The sequence below is a fragment of the Panthera uncia genome (genome assembly GCF_023721935.1).
Source record: "Panthera uncia isolate 11264 chromosome C1 unlocalized genomic scaffold, Puncia_PCG_1.0 HiC_scaffold_4, whole genome shotgun sequence".
NCBI classification, from domain to species: domain Eukaryota; kingdom Metazoa; phylum Chordata; class Mammalia; order Carnivora; family Felidae; genus Panthera; species Panthera uncia.
The window spans coordinates 27,993,037-28,007,985 of NW_026057585.1; the positions used below are offsets into that span (position 1 = coordinate 27,993,037).

The 14,949-nt window shown below is 36.9% G+C and overlaps 1 protein-coding gene across 4 annotated transcripts in view; it reads right to left on the reverse strand.

Annotated features, from left to right (window-relative positions):
* BTBD8 (BTB domain containing 8) overlaps positions 1 to 14,949 on the reverse strand; it is a 116,829-nt gene that overhangs the window by 48,702 nt on the left and 53,178 nt on the right. For all 4 annotated transcript variants that reach the window (XM_049618421.1, XM_049618420.1, XM_049618419.1 and 1 more), the window contains one exon: positions 7,657 to 7,746. In XM_049618421.1, the coding sequence (XP_049474378.1) occupies positions 7,657 to 7,746 (90 nt within the window). The remainder of the gene's footprint in view (positions 1 to 7,656; positions 7,747 to 14,949) is intronic.

Consider the following 14,949-nt stretch of genomic DNA (forward strand, 5'->3'; position numbering starts at 1 on the left):
AATGGTCCAGAGGAACCCAAGATGAGAGGTAATGTAATTTCTTTTTTCCTTTCTTCTCTGCTGAACGAGTCTGAAGATGTGATTGGGAAAAAGTGCACCTGCTATCCAATTTCAGACTTTATTTCAGGTGGGTAGTCATAGAGGAGACACAGTAAGCAAGTCAACTTTGGCTCTTACCTTAATACATGTTTTACTACTTGAAGTGTTTTTATCAATAACAAAGAAAATGTTTTCTTACTTAATCTACTGACTCTTTCATATTATTTTGAACCCCGCCCAAAAATCTCAGCATCTAGATTATCATCTAGATACCTAAATTTTTTTTCTTAATTTTTTCAATGTTTATTTATTTTTGACAGAAAGAGAAAGAGACAGAATGAGTTGGGGAGGGGCAGAGAGAGAGGGAGACACAGAATCTGAAGCAGGCTCCAGGCTCTGAGCTGTCAGCACAGAGCCTGACACAGGGCTCCAACTCACAGACTGCGAGATCATAACCTGAGCCGAAGTCAGACACTCAACCGACTGAGCCACCCAGGCACCCCTAGATACCTAAATTAGAGCATGAGATTCATCTTAATCCTCTCCCTCATTATATCTCATCACTTATAGCTTCAAAAATTTCTGGAAGTTAGCCTCTGCTGTCTGTTTCTCCTCTGACTGCTCTGGGAGAGGTGAAATTTTTTCTCTTATCTGTACTATGTATCTTCTCTCTCATGTAAGTTTCCTACCTGAAATTATCTCTTTGCATCCCATTTCTCACACTGCTATTAGAGTGAAAACCCTTCAACAATTCTCTATTGCCCATAGGAAAAAAGTTCAAATTCCTTAGACTGGTGTATAGTGTTCTTTATCATCTGACCTCTAGTTCACCCTCTCTAGCAGCTGTTCCAAGATAAATGAACTACTCATTTCCTGCACCTGAACTACTTATAATTCCTTATACATCTATGCCTTAGTACATCCATATACTCTGTTTAAAATATTCTCCCTCTCTACTTACTTCATCTTTCAGAAACCAGACACGTGGCTCTTTATCTCTGATTGTTTCCTTAATGTTTCCAAGGGAAAAAAAAAAATCACTGAATGGTAAACATAGTAATAACTAACATTTATTGAGCACTTATGAACCAGTCACTGAGCTAATAAGCATTTTGAGTGCCACTGGCTCATTTAATAATCGTAACAACTCAATAGGAGATACTATTATTAGTCTTGTTTTATAAATGAAAAACTGAAATCAAGTAACTTGCCCAAGGCCAAATGGCTAGTGATACACTATCATTTAAATCTAGGCCTATTGACTCCAAAGTATGGGCTCTTAAGCAGTACACTATACTATATACTTCCATTATCACATTTATCAGACTGACTTGTGATATCTTTATTTACACATTTGTTTCTCCTTCTAGACTGAGTCCTGCTAGGGCAGGCTGTATCTTATTTATCCTTGTAGTTCTAGTAGCAACCGAATGTCAGCATTGATTCGGTACCCCCAGGATGAGAAGAATTTTCTTCCCCCACACAATATTGGAGCTCTGCAGTGGAAATCAGGGTGGGAACAGTGCTGATATTGTTAAGCTAGCTTAATAATATTATACAATCTTAAGATATTACAGTATCTAATCTGCTAAAAGCAAGAAAGAAGGAAAGAGAGAAGAAAAGAAATAGAGTTCCACAGGGTAGGACTCAGGTGTTTGATTCTATGGTCTTATATAACATATGCTCAAGACATGTTTGAAGAATGTTTAATGAATGGCTTACTTGGGCACTTACAGCATTGCCTTCAGAGGAATACTAAGTTGAAAATATGTAAGTATTTTTTAATTAATTTAATTAATTTAAATATGTATTAATTAATTTAATACATATTTACTGGCCCCCCCACTATGGCTGAGTACTGGTTTATGCTGGTTCAAAAACTCCACATCTTTAATACTTAGGAAAAAAAGTCAAATCTCTTCTAATTTACATACTATGGATATGGCAAGATTTAATCTCAGAATAATCATGCCACATTATCTGCAGTCTGCTAATCTAAAACACTAGTGTAATTACTAGAATATATACTATCCCATGCACTTTCCATCAAAATTTCAAGAGCTATTCTTCTTACTGTTAATGAGGATTGGTCATTTATGGTTAAATAATAGTTTCTTTCCAGACCTGACTTTTCAAGCAAAAGATAATAATGACTAAAGAAAAACAATAGTTTTATTAAACTAGATAGGAACATCCAGACATTTGGGCCTATATATCAATATATGGTTATAAAAACAGCAAGAAAACATTTTCCCTCAGTTTTACAGATGTTTTACTAAACTGTATTTTCATCACAGTGTCGTAACTCGTTTGTATTTTTACTAAAAGTATTTATAAAAACATGATCAAATGACCTAGAAAAACAACAAATCACTTCAACAGCCCACAGTTTAAATGGAAAGACTGAAAGCACTATCCCCATTTAAATGTAATCAGAATAGGGGTGCCTGGGTGGCTCAGTCAGTTAGGTGTATGACTTCGGCTCAGGTCATGATCTCACGGTTCATGGGTTCGACCCCCGCATCGGGCTCTGTGCTGACAGCTTAGAGCCTGGAGCCTGCTTCGAATTCTGTGTCTCCCTCTCTCTCTGCTCCTCCCCCCTGCTCATGCTCTGTCTCTCTCTCTCTCCTTCAAAAATAAATAAAACCATTAAAAAAAATTTTTTTTTAACAAATAAATGTAATCAGAAAAGCTTTTAGGAGATGAAAACATTACATATATTTAGGGAAGAAAGACCTATGAGAGGACAGAGCTCTAAGATCAGAGAATAAACATACATCTAGTCTACTAAAATCTCTGTGCTTTATGTGTGCTTCCTAAAGTTTCAGGGTCCTGTGTCTGTGGGCTAAGGTAACATAGGGACTCATTCATTCGTTCGTTCATTCACATTCAATTATTTATTGAATACTAGGCTCTATTCTAGACCTCGAAGATACAAGAAGCTTTCATTGTAGAGGGAGGCCATGGACAGTAAATATGTAAACAAATATATATAAAAAAGGTACTTTTAATAGTGAAAAGTGCCATGAAAACAACATAACAAGATAATATAAAAGAGGGTAACTGGAGAGTTGGGCTGTAGTTAATTTAGGTGGGATGGTCTGGAAAAACCCAGGAGCCAGATCATACAGGGTCTTATAGGTTGGTGGTAAAGATTACAGTTTCATTCTCACTGTGATGAGATGGCATTGAGCAATTTTAGTCAGAAGAGAAATACATATATCTAATTTATATTTCGAAAGATCATTCTGAAAATTTAGTGTAATCCCAGGAATCTCCCAAGGGAGATGAGAAAATCCAGATTTATGTTCTAAATCCCCAAGCCACCAATGGAAGACTTCTGTTTATATAAAAATTGAAATGTGTGCAGTTATATAAATACTGGCTGTGGTTCAATGTCCAGTATAGGATGTTGAGAATTTCCACCTTTGTCCATGAAAACTGGACAACTTCCTACCACCTCCCAATACTGGGGCACAGGTAGAACTAGGATTACAGGACTCTACTATTCCTACCTCCATTTACTGAAGGCTATCCCTTTTGAAAAATATCATATGCATTATAGGTCTATGAGTTACCACCTCATTAAAAACACTGTAATTCTTTTCTGTGAGGACAGACAGGATTTCGTTCTAATCTACTGCAGGAAACATCCTGCAGACATACAACAGTGGCACAGTTCCAAAAAAGGCTGCTGATCAAGCAAAAGCAGGCACTGCTGTCCTGGTATTGGTAATGGACCTTGCTTGAACCCATTTCTCTCTAGAAAATGAGAACAATCTAATCTAGGGAAAAAAGAAAAGACAAATATTAATAAGCACTATATATTACATACCAAGCACTATATCTCATTTAATCCTTTCAACAACTTTAGGAAACTCAGGGAAGATACACAATGACCCTAAAGTCATGTAGCAAGTTAGGACTGGATACTGGACTACCTATAATGACACCGACGTCCATGATCTTTTTACTGTACTATATTACCCACACAAACATCTACCCAAGTACACAATACAAGCTAATGTGAATGTGAAAAAAGAATTTGTTTTGTAGATTGTTATAATATAAAAAAAAATTTTAAGGTGCAGTTTTTTAAAAAGCAAAATTTCTAAATCCTTTTTAGCCTCAATTTTCTTAAATTCCCTTTAGCCTTCCTATAGCTTTATATCCTATGATACTAATACCATTGTAGGTGGTAATTTGACACAGTCAATTTGATACGTGGTACAAGAGGGAAAAGCAAAAAATATTGTGTGATGATAATAAAGGATATGGATAAAACCCAGTATCTGTCAGGAGAAACTTTCTTCCTTCATTTTAGTATTAGAAAACCTTGCTTTACCAAACAAAACAGTTGAGCCAAAAAGAAATGTATCCTTATTTCCAATGTGAGATTTCCAGCAGTAAGCCACCACTGCTGACCTAGTAGCTATAGGAAAGATGAACCAGTGAGAAACAGAGCCTTGCTTACCACAACCGAAGAGAGAGGAAAATACTATAAGGGGAGTGAGCCTGATCATTGCTGTCACTACTACAACATACTTTTATTTCAATGACATTTTTTTTAGTATAGTTGACACACAACGTTACTTAAGTTTCAAGAATACAACACGGTGATTCAACCACTCTATATGTTATGCTATGCTCACCTCAAGCGTAGCTACCATCTGTCACCATGCAACACTATTACAATACCATTGACTATATTCCCTATGCTGTACCTTTTATTCCTGTGGCTTATTCTTTCTACAACTGGAAGCCTATATCTCCCACTCTCTTTCACCCATTTTGCCCACACCCACACCCTCCCCCTCTGTCAGTCATTAGTTCTCTGTATTTATGGGTTTGTTTCTGACTTTTGTTTGTTTATTCATTTGTTTTGCTTTTTAGATTTCACATATAAGTGAAATCATATGATATCTGTCTCTGCCTACCATTCATCAACTTTAGTAGCTTGCTCAAGGGAAAGCCAAACAGAACTCTAAAACAAGTTTGGCTACTTCTATTTGGCTTTCCCTTGAGCAAGCTACTAAAGTTGGTCAGTGGTAGTCAGGCCATATTATAACAGGAGATATTCATCCATCACACCCATCATAATAAAGGATGGAAAATTATAGGTTAAGAGAGTAGAGACCAGCAGTTGATGCTACTACTTCCTTCTTGCCTACTAACCTCTAAATAAACTGCATCTTTAAAAGCCTGTGTGTTTTGAATGTTTAATCTGATCACTCATGAGGGCTGATTAAGGACTCCCTTTATTCCTATAGCTAAACTCAGAGGTCATCTTAAACAATATAAAAGAGATAAAAGTAAAGCAGTTCTGGTTGGAGGGGCAGCCCTTCCTATATAGTTTTCCCCTCAGATCCCAATCCCATGCCATGTGTTTCCTAACATACTACCAAGAACTTTAGGGTTCTATGGGATAAAATTTGAAAATCAAGGATTTAAACAGTGGAGGAGACGAGTATGCACTAGCTCAAGAATACATGCCAACAGGAAACTTTTAAACTCTTTAGTGACTGTGGTGGAATCGACACTGAAGTACTTATCAAAACCATGTGATTTATATTCAGCATAAGCACTTATTTACCTGGTGACTCCAGGAAGACATTTAACTTAACTGATCTTGTTTTTACTCATCTGCAATATATGAATACACCTGCTCTCTCAAAGAGTGATTCTAAAAATCAAAGTGCATAGTAAATGTGGAAGAAGCCTAGAAAAAACATGGCATTACTATTACTCCTGAGGACAAAATCTATTTGGAGAAAGGAAGAAAGAAATAGCTACCTAATAGACATCAAACAGTAAAAACTGTCACTAAACCTACAAGGAACTAAGATTTCTTCTAGGAAAAAATCAGACATGTGCTTTCTGTAAATTACTTTCCCTTGCTGTAGAATGAGATCCCATAATCACACTCTTCTTTTGACTTTTTTCTCACTACACAGAATCACGTGATTTTTTAATGACTGTCAGAAGTTGCATTTTGAGTCAAACTAGTGTTCTCTCTCCATTTAAATTTCTGTTGAATTCATTTCTAAGGAGAGTGGATTGACAGTTTTTTAAAATGATGTCTAAAACATCTAAAATTTTCCAAAATTACACCAATATAATTATCCCTAGGATTGGCACACTTAGAAAGATTCTAGCCTCTACTAGCACTATTTATTCAGCAGATATTTTAAATTCATCATAAAGGAAGAGATCTTATCAGTAGGATACGTATACTTTTCAGACTGTTTTCAATAGTGATAACAGAATGTCACCAACTGCTCTATCTATACATCCCTTTTACCCAGGATAATAAACTCTTTAGCTTGGCATATAAAATCCATTTTTTATAGAGTGAAAAATTACAAAATGACAGGCATTTGGAGATTTGTTCTACTTAGTAAGAGAACCAGATGATTATAACCAAGAAGAACAAAAATTATAGGTCAGGGTGACAAATAAATGGTTAAGAATTTATCAGTAATTTCCATACATCCATTTTCATGGAATTGCCACTATCACTATTCCGTACCCAAGATTCTGGCCAAGATGCAGGGCTGAGAGTTTCCCTCAGAACTCCCAGGCATTTTTCCTGATGAGAAAGCCCTTCCCCATACTGTACACTACAGAATCTCACAGTGATTATCTGTGACCAAAAAAGGGTCCTTCTTGGGGCACCTGGGTGGCTTAGTCGGTTAAGCGTCTGACTTCAGCTCAGGTCATGATCTCACAGTTTGTGGGTTAGAGCCCCATATTGGGCTCTGTGCTGACAGCTCATAGCCTGGAGCCTGCTTTGGATTCTATGTCTCCCTCTCTCTGCTGCTTCCCCACACACGCTCTGTCAGAATTTCTCTCTCTCAAAAATGAATAAACACTAAAAAAACAAAGGGTCCTTTTTATCATTTAAGGTACTAGTTTATCTCTTAATAACTATCTTAGCAGTTTATATAAACTGCCACAAATTGTGTAGATACACCATTGCCTCATAAGTCAATGAAATCCACACCTATCCAAATTATTCTTTAAAAGATAAAAAAGAAACTACCTTTTACATACTGAATATTTGTGTTTCCCCACGCACCCAAATTTATATACTGAGGCCTAACTCCACAATGTGGCTATATTTGGAGATGGGGCTTATAAGGAATTGAGGTTAAGTTAGATAATAAGATGGGGCCCTGCCCTGAGGTGCTAAAATAGAAGAAACCAGAGAGCTCTCTCTGTCTCTCTCCCTCTACCTTCTTTTCACCTCCCCTTGCCCCCATGCACTAAGGGAAGGCCATTAAGCACACACAGAGAATAAGCTGTCTGCAACCCAAGGTAAGAGCTCTCATAAGACAAACCTTGCTGGTACTCTGATCTTGCCAAATTCTGAGAAAATAAATTTCTGTTGTTTAAGCCACTCAGTAGTGATATTTTATTTTAACAGTCTGGGAAGACTAACATGCTACCTCTATTACTAAATGTTCCCTACTATCTCTCATTTTCAGAAGATGTACTTCATTGAATACCACAACATGAGAAACATTTCAATGAATATATGGAGAAAACAGATTCATTACAAGTGTTTTGTATGAAGTATTATTTGCAGTCAAGCTGGCTTGTAAAAATTATGCTTACCCTTGAAGAGTAATACACTTTTGGGAGCTTTCAGCCCAGCAGCCACTCAGCATTGCAGCAAAATAACTGGATCTGGCACTTAAAATGGCTCTAAAGGAAAGGGAGAAAAACACAGGTAGACATCTATGTACTATGCAAAATGTAATTTTTAATGAAATTTTTCATCTTTACCTCTTAAAACATGATAACAAGCTATTTGCCTTGATTGTATTCACTGGAAGAATTATAACCATCATAAAAATTACAAACCTATATTTATACTTAAATATTTTGATTAGTTAATTAGAACATTAATTCCAATGTCCTTTTTATCTTTTTTTATTTTTTCCCTTGAAAACTCTTTAACTTTATAATAACAGTTGAAACTATTTCCATGAATAAGAGAGTAATAAATAATTTACAAATGGATAAAGAAAAGATGTTATTTAACATTTTGAGGGAATATCAATTAAAAAGGCACTAGAACTATAAAGGTCCTGAATTCAAGTTCAGAACTCACCCTATTATGCTAAAGAACAGCTATATCTTAGCTATGAGAAATAACATAGCTTTCTTCTGAATTTCCATTCTATCTTTTCACAGAAAATGTCAATGTATTATTCATTCTTTAATTTGACAAATATCTATTGACTAGATATTTTTGTGCTATTTTGTGCTAGGCAGTATACTAAGTGCTAGGAATACAGCAGTAAATGAGATACAGAGAACAATATTATATTCTAGTGGAGAATGAGATGGAAGAGTGGAGGGGACAAGAAGAAAAATATACTTCTGGCAATGACTTACTAGGGTGTCTCAGAGCAACACTCCTGAAAATAGCTAAGAAAAAAGGCAGACACATATAGATATAGACATGCACACAGATTTTTTTTAAGACAGCAGTTATGATTTGAAGGCCTCAGAAAGATACCATGGTCACAGATTTTGAGATAAGTTATAAGAAAGAAGACAAAAGAGCTGACTTAAGTATTTTAGGAAACTTTTTCCATTGAGGTGATTGCCAAATGAAAGCCAAAAAAAAATGATTGAGAGGTAAGAAGCTGAGTATAGCTTTTGGCAATCTTTATAAGCTTGGAGGCATACAAACTGAAATTCGGGTCAATCAAAGAGGGGAGGCTTTGGTGGAGATCTCAAAATTTCAGTTGGATTCTGAAGGGCTATACCCTAAATGAAGAATGAACAGGAAATAGAAAAGCCCTTTTTAGCACTGAAGTCCCACTTTGAATCCGCTCAATCCCTAACTGGATTAAAGTGATCTGCATCTAGCCTAACATCTGGACAGAAGCAGAAGGAAATTCAGTCTTCGTTAAAATAACATCGCCCAGAGTGTCAAATTATTTCTATAAATATTCGATAACATTTCTAGCAATCATCCAAAGATAATCAGGTGTAATAGTGAACAACTAGAAAATGAAGGAAAGGACTTCATTTACACTAGTATCAAAAGAGGTCAAATAAATAGGGAAAAAAATGTAACAAAAGAGTGCAGAACCTCCACATTAAAAGCTATAAAACATTGCTGAAATAAATTTTAAAAGACCTAAGAGAGGGCTAAACTTTGCTCATAATTTGAAGATCCAAAATTGTCAACACATTCACTTTGCCTAAATTAATTTCTCATTTCAACACAATCTCAATCAAGTTTTTTAAGTGGCAACTGATAAGTTGATTTAAAAGGTATATGGAAAAACAAAGGAACTACAATAGCCAAATAAGCATCAGAAAGGAGAAAAAAAGTTGGAAGACATGATTTTCAGACTTACTATAAAGTGACAGTAATCAAGATAATATGGTATTTATGTAGGGACAGACACACAGATTATGGAACAGAGCTGAAAATCCAAAAACCGACCACACATATATGGCCAACTGCTTTTCAACAAAGTTGTTAAGGTAATTTGATGGGGGGAAAGACAGTGTTATCAACAAAAGGTACTGGAAGTGGAGATTTGAAGGGAAAGAAATGAACCTTGACAATTAACCTCACACCATACACAAAAACCTACTCAAAATGAACCAAAACCTAAATATAAAAGCTAATGCTATAAAATCTCTAGAAGAAAAAAGATGAAAATCTTTGCAACTCTGGGGTAGGCAAAGATTTCTTAGGGCAATAAAAAGCATGAACCAGTTTGTTAAAAAAAACATAAAAATTTTAGGGGCGCCTGGGTGGCTCAGTCGGTTGAGTGTCCGACTTCAGCTCAGGTCATGATCTCACAGTTCATGGGTTCGAGCCCCGTGTCAGGCTCTGTGCTGACTGCTTACTCAGGGCCTGGAGGCTGCTTCAGATTCTGTGTCTCCTCTCTCTGGCCCTCCCTGCTCGTGCTCTGTTTCACTCTGTCTCTCAAAAATAAATAAATGTAGAATTTAAAAAAAAGTTTTTTTAACATAAAAATTTTAAATTTAACAAAATTAAAAACTTTAGTCCTTTAAAAATCATTTCTAGGAAAATGGAAAGATAAGCAAAATATTCAGAGAAAATACCTGTAAAACATATATCTACCAAATAACTTGAATCCAGAGTGTGTAGAGAACTATCACAACCAAATACAAGCACATAAATAATCCAGGTAAACAATGGGCATACACAAAAAATTGATCAGATAATATATTGACAGAAACTATCTTCCTTTAAAAAACAAGTTTATGCTCAGTTGTATAGCAAGATAGCACATCAAGTTTTGAGCATTAGATTAGGACTGAAAAAGCTATGGTCAGAACAGGACATGATTCCTGTTAAGGGGGGAAAAGATACATATCTGTTTCTCAATAGTTTACTTATATTAAAATTTGTGCCAAATCAGTTCCTTTAAGAATGCTTTAAAGGGGCGCCTGGGTGGCTCAGTCGGCTGAGCGTCCGACTTCGGCTCAGGTCATGATCTCGCAGTTCGTGGGTTTGAGCCCTGCATCAGGCTCTGTGCTGATGGCTCAGAGCCTGTAGCCTGCTTCGGATTCTGTGTCTCCCTCTCTCTCTGCCCCTTCCCCACTCATGCTCTGTCTCTGTCTCTCAAAAATGAATAAATGTTAAAAAAAAAATTTTTTTTTTAAAAATGGGCAAAAGATGACCAGAAAAATCACAAGATATGCAAATGGCCAATAAGCTTATGAAATGATAATCAACATTACTATGTAGATTAGGGGAATGCAAATAAAAACCACAGTGTGATACCACTACACATCTACTAGAGTGGCAAAAATTAAAAAGACTGACAAATGTCAACTGGTGGTGAAGATGCGGAACAACTAGAACACTTCCTAGCATGCAGTAAAATGGCACCACCTCTTTGAAGAAATGTTTGTCAATTTCACAAAAAAGCTAACACTCACTTACCATAAACCTAGAAATTATCCCTAGGAATTTACCCAAGAGAAATGAAAATATATATTTACACAAAGACTTGCACAGAAAATCCACCTTTCTTAGTAAAAGCTAAATGCGAGAAACCAATGTATCTAAAAACAGGAGAAAGAACTAATGTGGCATATCTAAAAATACTGCAAAACTTTTCACCAGTAAAAACTGAATAAAATACTGATATGTATAATATTCAAATATAAAGCTCAAAAACATTATACCAAACAAATGAAACCGGACATAATATGTCTAAGTTCATTTACATGAAATTCTAAGACAGGTAAAATAACCTATGATTAAAAACACACAAAAATAGGAAAAGAACCCAATTTAAAAATGAGCAAAAGATATGAACACACATGCACCAAAGAAGATATACATATGGCAAATAAGCATATGAAACTTAATTTGTGGAGCTAGGGAGAGGGGAGGTAAACGGACACGGGAGAACTTTCAGATGATGAAAATTCTCTATCTTGATTGCAGAAGTTCCACAGGTTTATACATTAGTAACAACCCATCAGGACTTCCAGGTAGATGGCAATGTGCTAGGCTTCAATGTCTACCTCATCCCATGGATACAGCTAGGTAATACCCACGTCAGTATAATATCTCAGAAATGATACAAAGACTGGCAGAACAGTCTCTCCACAGCTAAAAGTAGAGAAGAGGCCACGATGAAAGGCAGAGATGCCTTTCAGATGATGGCAGAGATGCCGTCAGGAGCCAAACAGATCAGTGGGATTATGTGTGGTGGGAGGGGCACCACCAGTGCAGAGAGGGGCAGACCCCCTAACCAGACACCCAGGTAAGGAGGAACCTGCACAGGGAAGCCAATCCCCACAAAATTTGGCTTTAAATATCAGAAGGGCCTAATCATCAGTGGGACTTAACACCTGGAACTCTAAAAATTAGCCTCAGCTCTGCAAGAGCCAGGAACACAGAATCCCTGTCCTTAAGAGAAAGCACAACAAACAGCCCTGCTGAGATATAGCATAGAAGCACCAGTTTCAAAGACACCTGGGGTATATAGGTGGAGATTTATTTACTAAGCTCAGAGTATATGCTGGAGGGGCAGTGATAATTGGGAGACTTCTCCAAGAACAAAAGAGCCGGTAGGCGCCATTATCCTCCCCCACCCCCTAGCATACATACATGGACACCTGTGAGAACCAGTGAAACATGTACACTCTCCACCTAGCTTTGAATAGCATGTCCCACCCCCCAAATTCTCCTGGGGACCCATCTCCTTCATCCCAGCCTGCATAGGTGTTTTCCTGGGCAGCTGCAGGTCCCCTCCTGCAGTACAGTAGCTCAGACCTTCCTGACAAAGAGCATCCCACCTCCATGTTCTCCTGCGAACATGCCCTCTCCAATACACCCTTGACAGGAGATTATCCAAAGCAGTGCCACAGGCATGGCAATGTGCAAGCACCCCTATAAGGGGCCAGCACCACTCCAAAACGCCTCCTGCCATCAGTGAGAGAGGAAAATAACTACACATACTGGTCTAACTCCAGCCCCACAAGTGGGCTAGGGGCAGATACTGGGTCTGAGAATGTGACCTAATAACCAAAAAAAAGCTTCTCAGGGGACAACAGAGGGAAAGGGCCCTACAGTTCCATGCTACTGCATCTCTGGCAAATGCCTGGTCTGACTCAGTTAAGCCCAAGGTGGCCCCAGACTGGCCCACTAAGAACACAGGGAGCAACGCCTACCCACGACAGGTAAAGAGAGCCAAATGGACTGAGGCAAAAGTGGCTCAGCAACAACAGTAGGTCACATGAACACATATAGGAGACACCACTGAAGTACGAGGTTCTGATGAATAGGGCACCGCAAAGCAGAGCACTATAGAATCTCTTCTTCATAAGGGCACTACTTTCAAGACCATGAGATGTAGATGACTTTCCTACTACACATACACAGAGAGAGTTAGAAAAAATGAAGAGAAAGAGGAGTATGTCCCAAATGAAAGAACAAGACAAAATTACAAGAGATGTAAATAAAATGGAGAATTTTAAGTAATCGTCATAAAGATACTTACTGGACTTGAGAAAAGAGTGGAGGACCTCTCAACAAAGAGATAGGAAACATAAAAGAACCAATAACAGATGAAGAACACAATAACTAAAAGTAAAAATACATTAAAGAGAATAAATTGTAGACTAGAAGAAGCAGAAAGGATTGAGACCTGGAGGATAGAGTAATGGAAAGCAATCAACCTGAACAGGGGAGAGAAAAAAGAATTAAAAATAGACTTAGGGAACTCAGCAACACCATCAAGCACAATAATATTCACATAACAGGGACACAGGAAGAAGAGAGAGAAAAGGGGAGAGAAAAGAGAGAGAAAATTTATTTGAACAAATAATAGCTGAAAACTTCCCAAACCTGGGGAAGCAAACAGAAATCCAGATCCAGGAGACACAGAGTGCCACCAACAAAATCAACCCAAAGAAGTCCATACCAAGACACATAGCAATTAAAATGGAAAAAAGTAATGATAAAGAGAAAAATTTTAAAGCAGCAAGAAAGAAAAGAAAAGAAAAGAAAAGAAAAGAAAAGAAAAGAAAAGTTACATACAAAGGAAATCCCATAAAGCTATCAGCAAACTTTTCAGCAGAAATTTTCCAGGACAGAAGGGAGTAGCATGACATACTCAAACTGCTGAAAGAAAAAAACCCTGCAGCCAAGAACTCTATCCAGCAAGGCTATCATTCAGAATTGAAGGAGAGATAAAGAGGTTGCCAGTCAAACAAAAGTTAAAGGAATTCATCACCACTAAACTAGCCATACAAGAAATGTTAAAAGGAATTTTTGAAATGAAAGGAAAGACCATAAGTATGACTAAGAAAAGCAGGAAGCAGAAAAGCAGTGAAATAAAGTACATATATAAATATTGGTCAAGGGATTCACAAAATAAAAGGATGTAAAGTATGACACTTATATACCTAAAACGTGGGGGGAAGGGTGGCAGGGAGAAGTATAAAGAATGCATTCGAACTTAAAGCGATCATCAACTTAATACAGACTGCTATATGCAAAAGATGTTACATATAAACTTAACGACAACCATAAATCAAAACCAGTAACAGATATGCAAAAAAATAAAGAGAAAGGAATCCAATTATATCACTAAAGATAGCCAGCAAACCATGAGAGAAGAGAGTAAGAAAGGAACAGAGAAGAAATACAAAAACAACCGTAACAAGTAACAAAATGGCAGTAAGTCCATACATATCAATAGTTACTTTAATGTAAATGGACTAAATGTTCCAATAAAAAGACATAGGGTGATGGAATGGATAAAAAAGCAAGACCCATCTATATGCTGCCTACAAGAGACTCATTTCATACTAAAGACACATGCAGATTGAAAGTGAAGAAACATCCTGCAAATGGAAGTGAAAAGAAAGCCAAGGGAGCAATATTTATATTGGACAAAATAAACTTTAAAACAAAGACTATAACAAGAGACAGAGAAGGACACTATATAATCATAAAGGGAACAATCCAACAAGAAGATGTAGCAACTGTACATGTTAATGCACCCAACACTGAGGCACCCAAATACAAAAAGCAGTTAATAACAAACATAATGGAAGTAATTGACAGTAATACAACAATACTAGGGGATTTTAACACCGATTTACATCAGTAGATAGATCATCCAAACAGAAAATCATTTAAGTAAACAATGGCTTTAAATGACACATTGGAGGAGATGGATCTAACAAATATATTTAGAATATTCCATCATAAAGTATCAGAACACACATTCTTTTCAAGTGCACATGGAGTATTCATGTATGGATCAGTATTAATATACAGATCACATTAGGTCACAAAACAAGTCTCAACAAATTCAAAAAGATGGAAATTAAGCCATAGAGCTTTTCTGACCACAACGCTATGATATCAGAAATCAACCACAA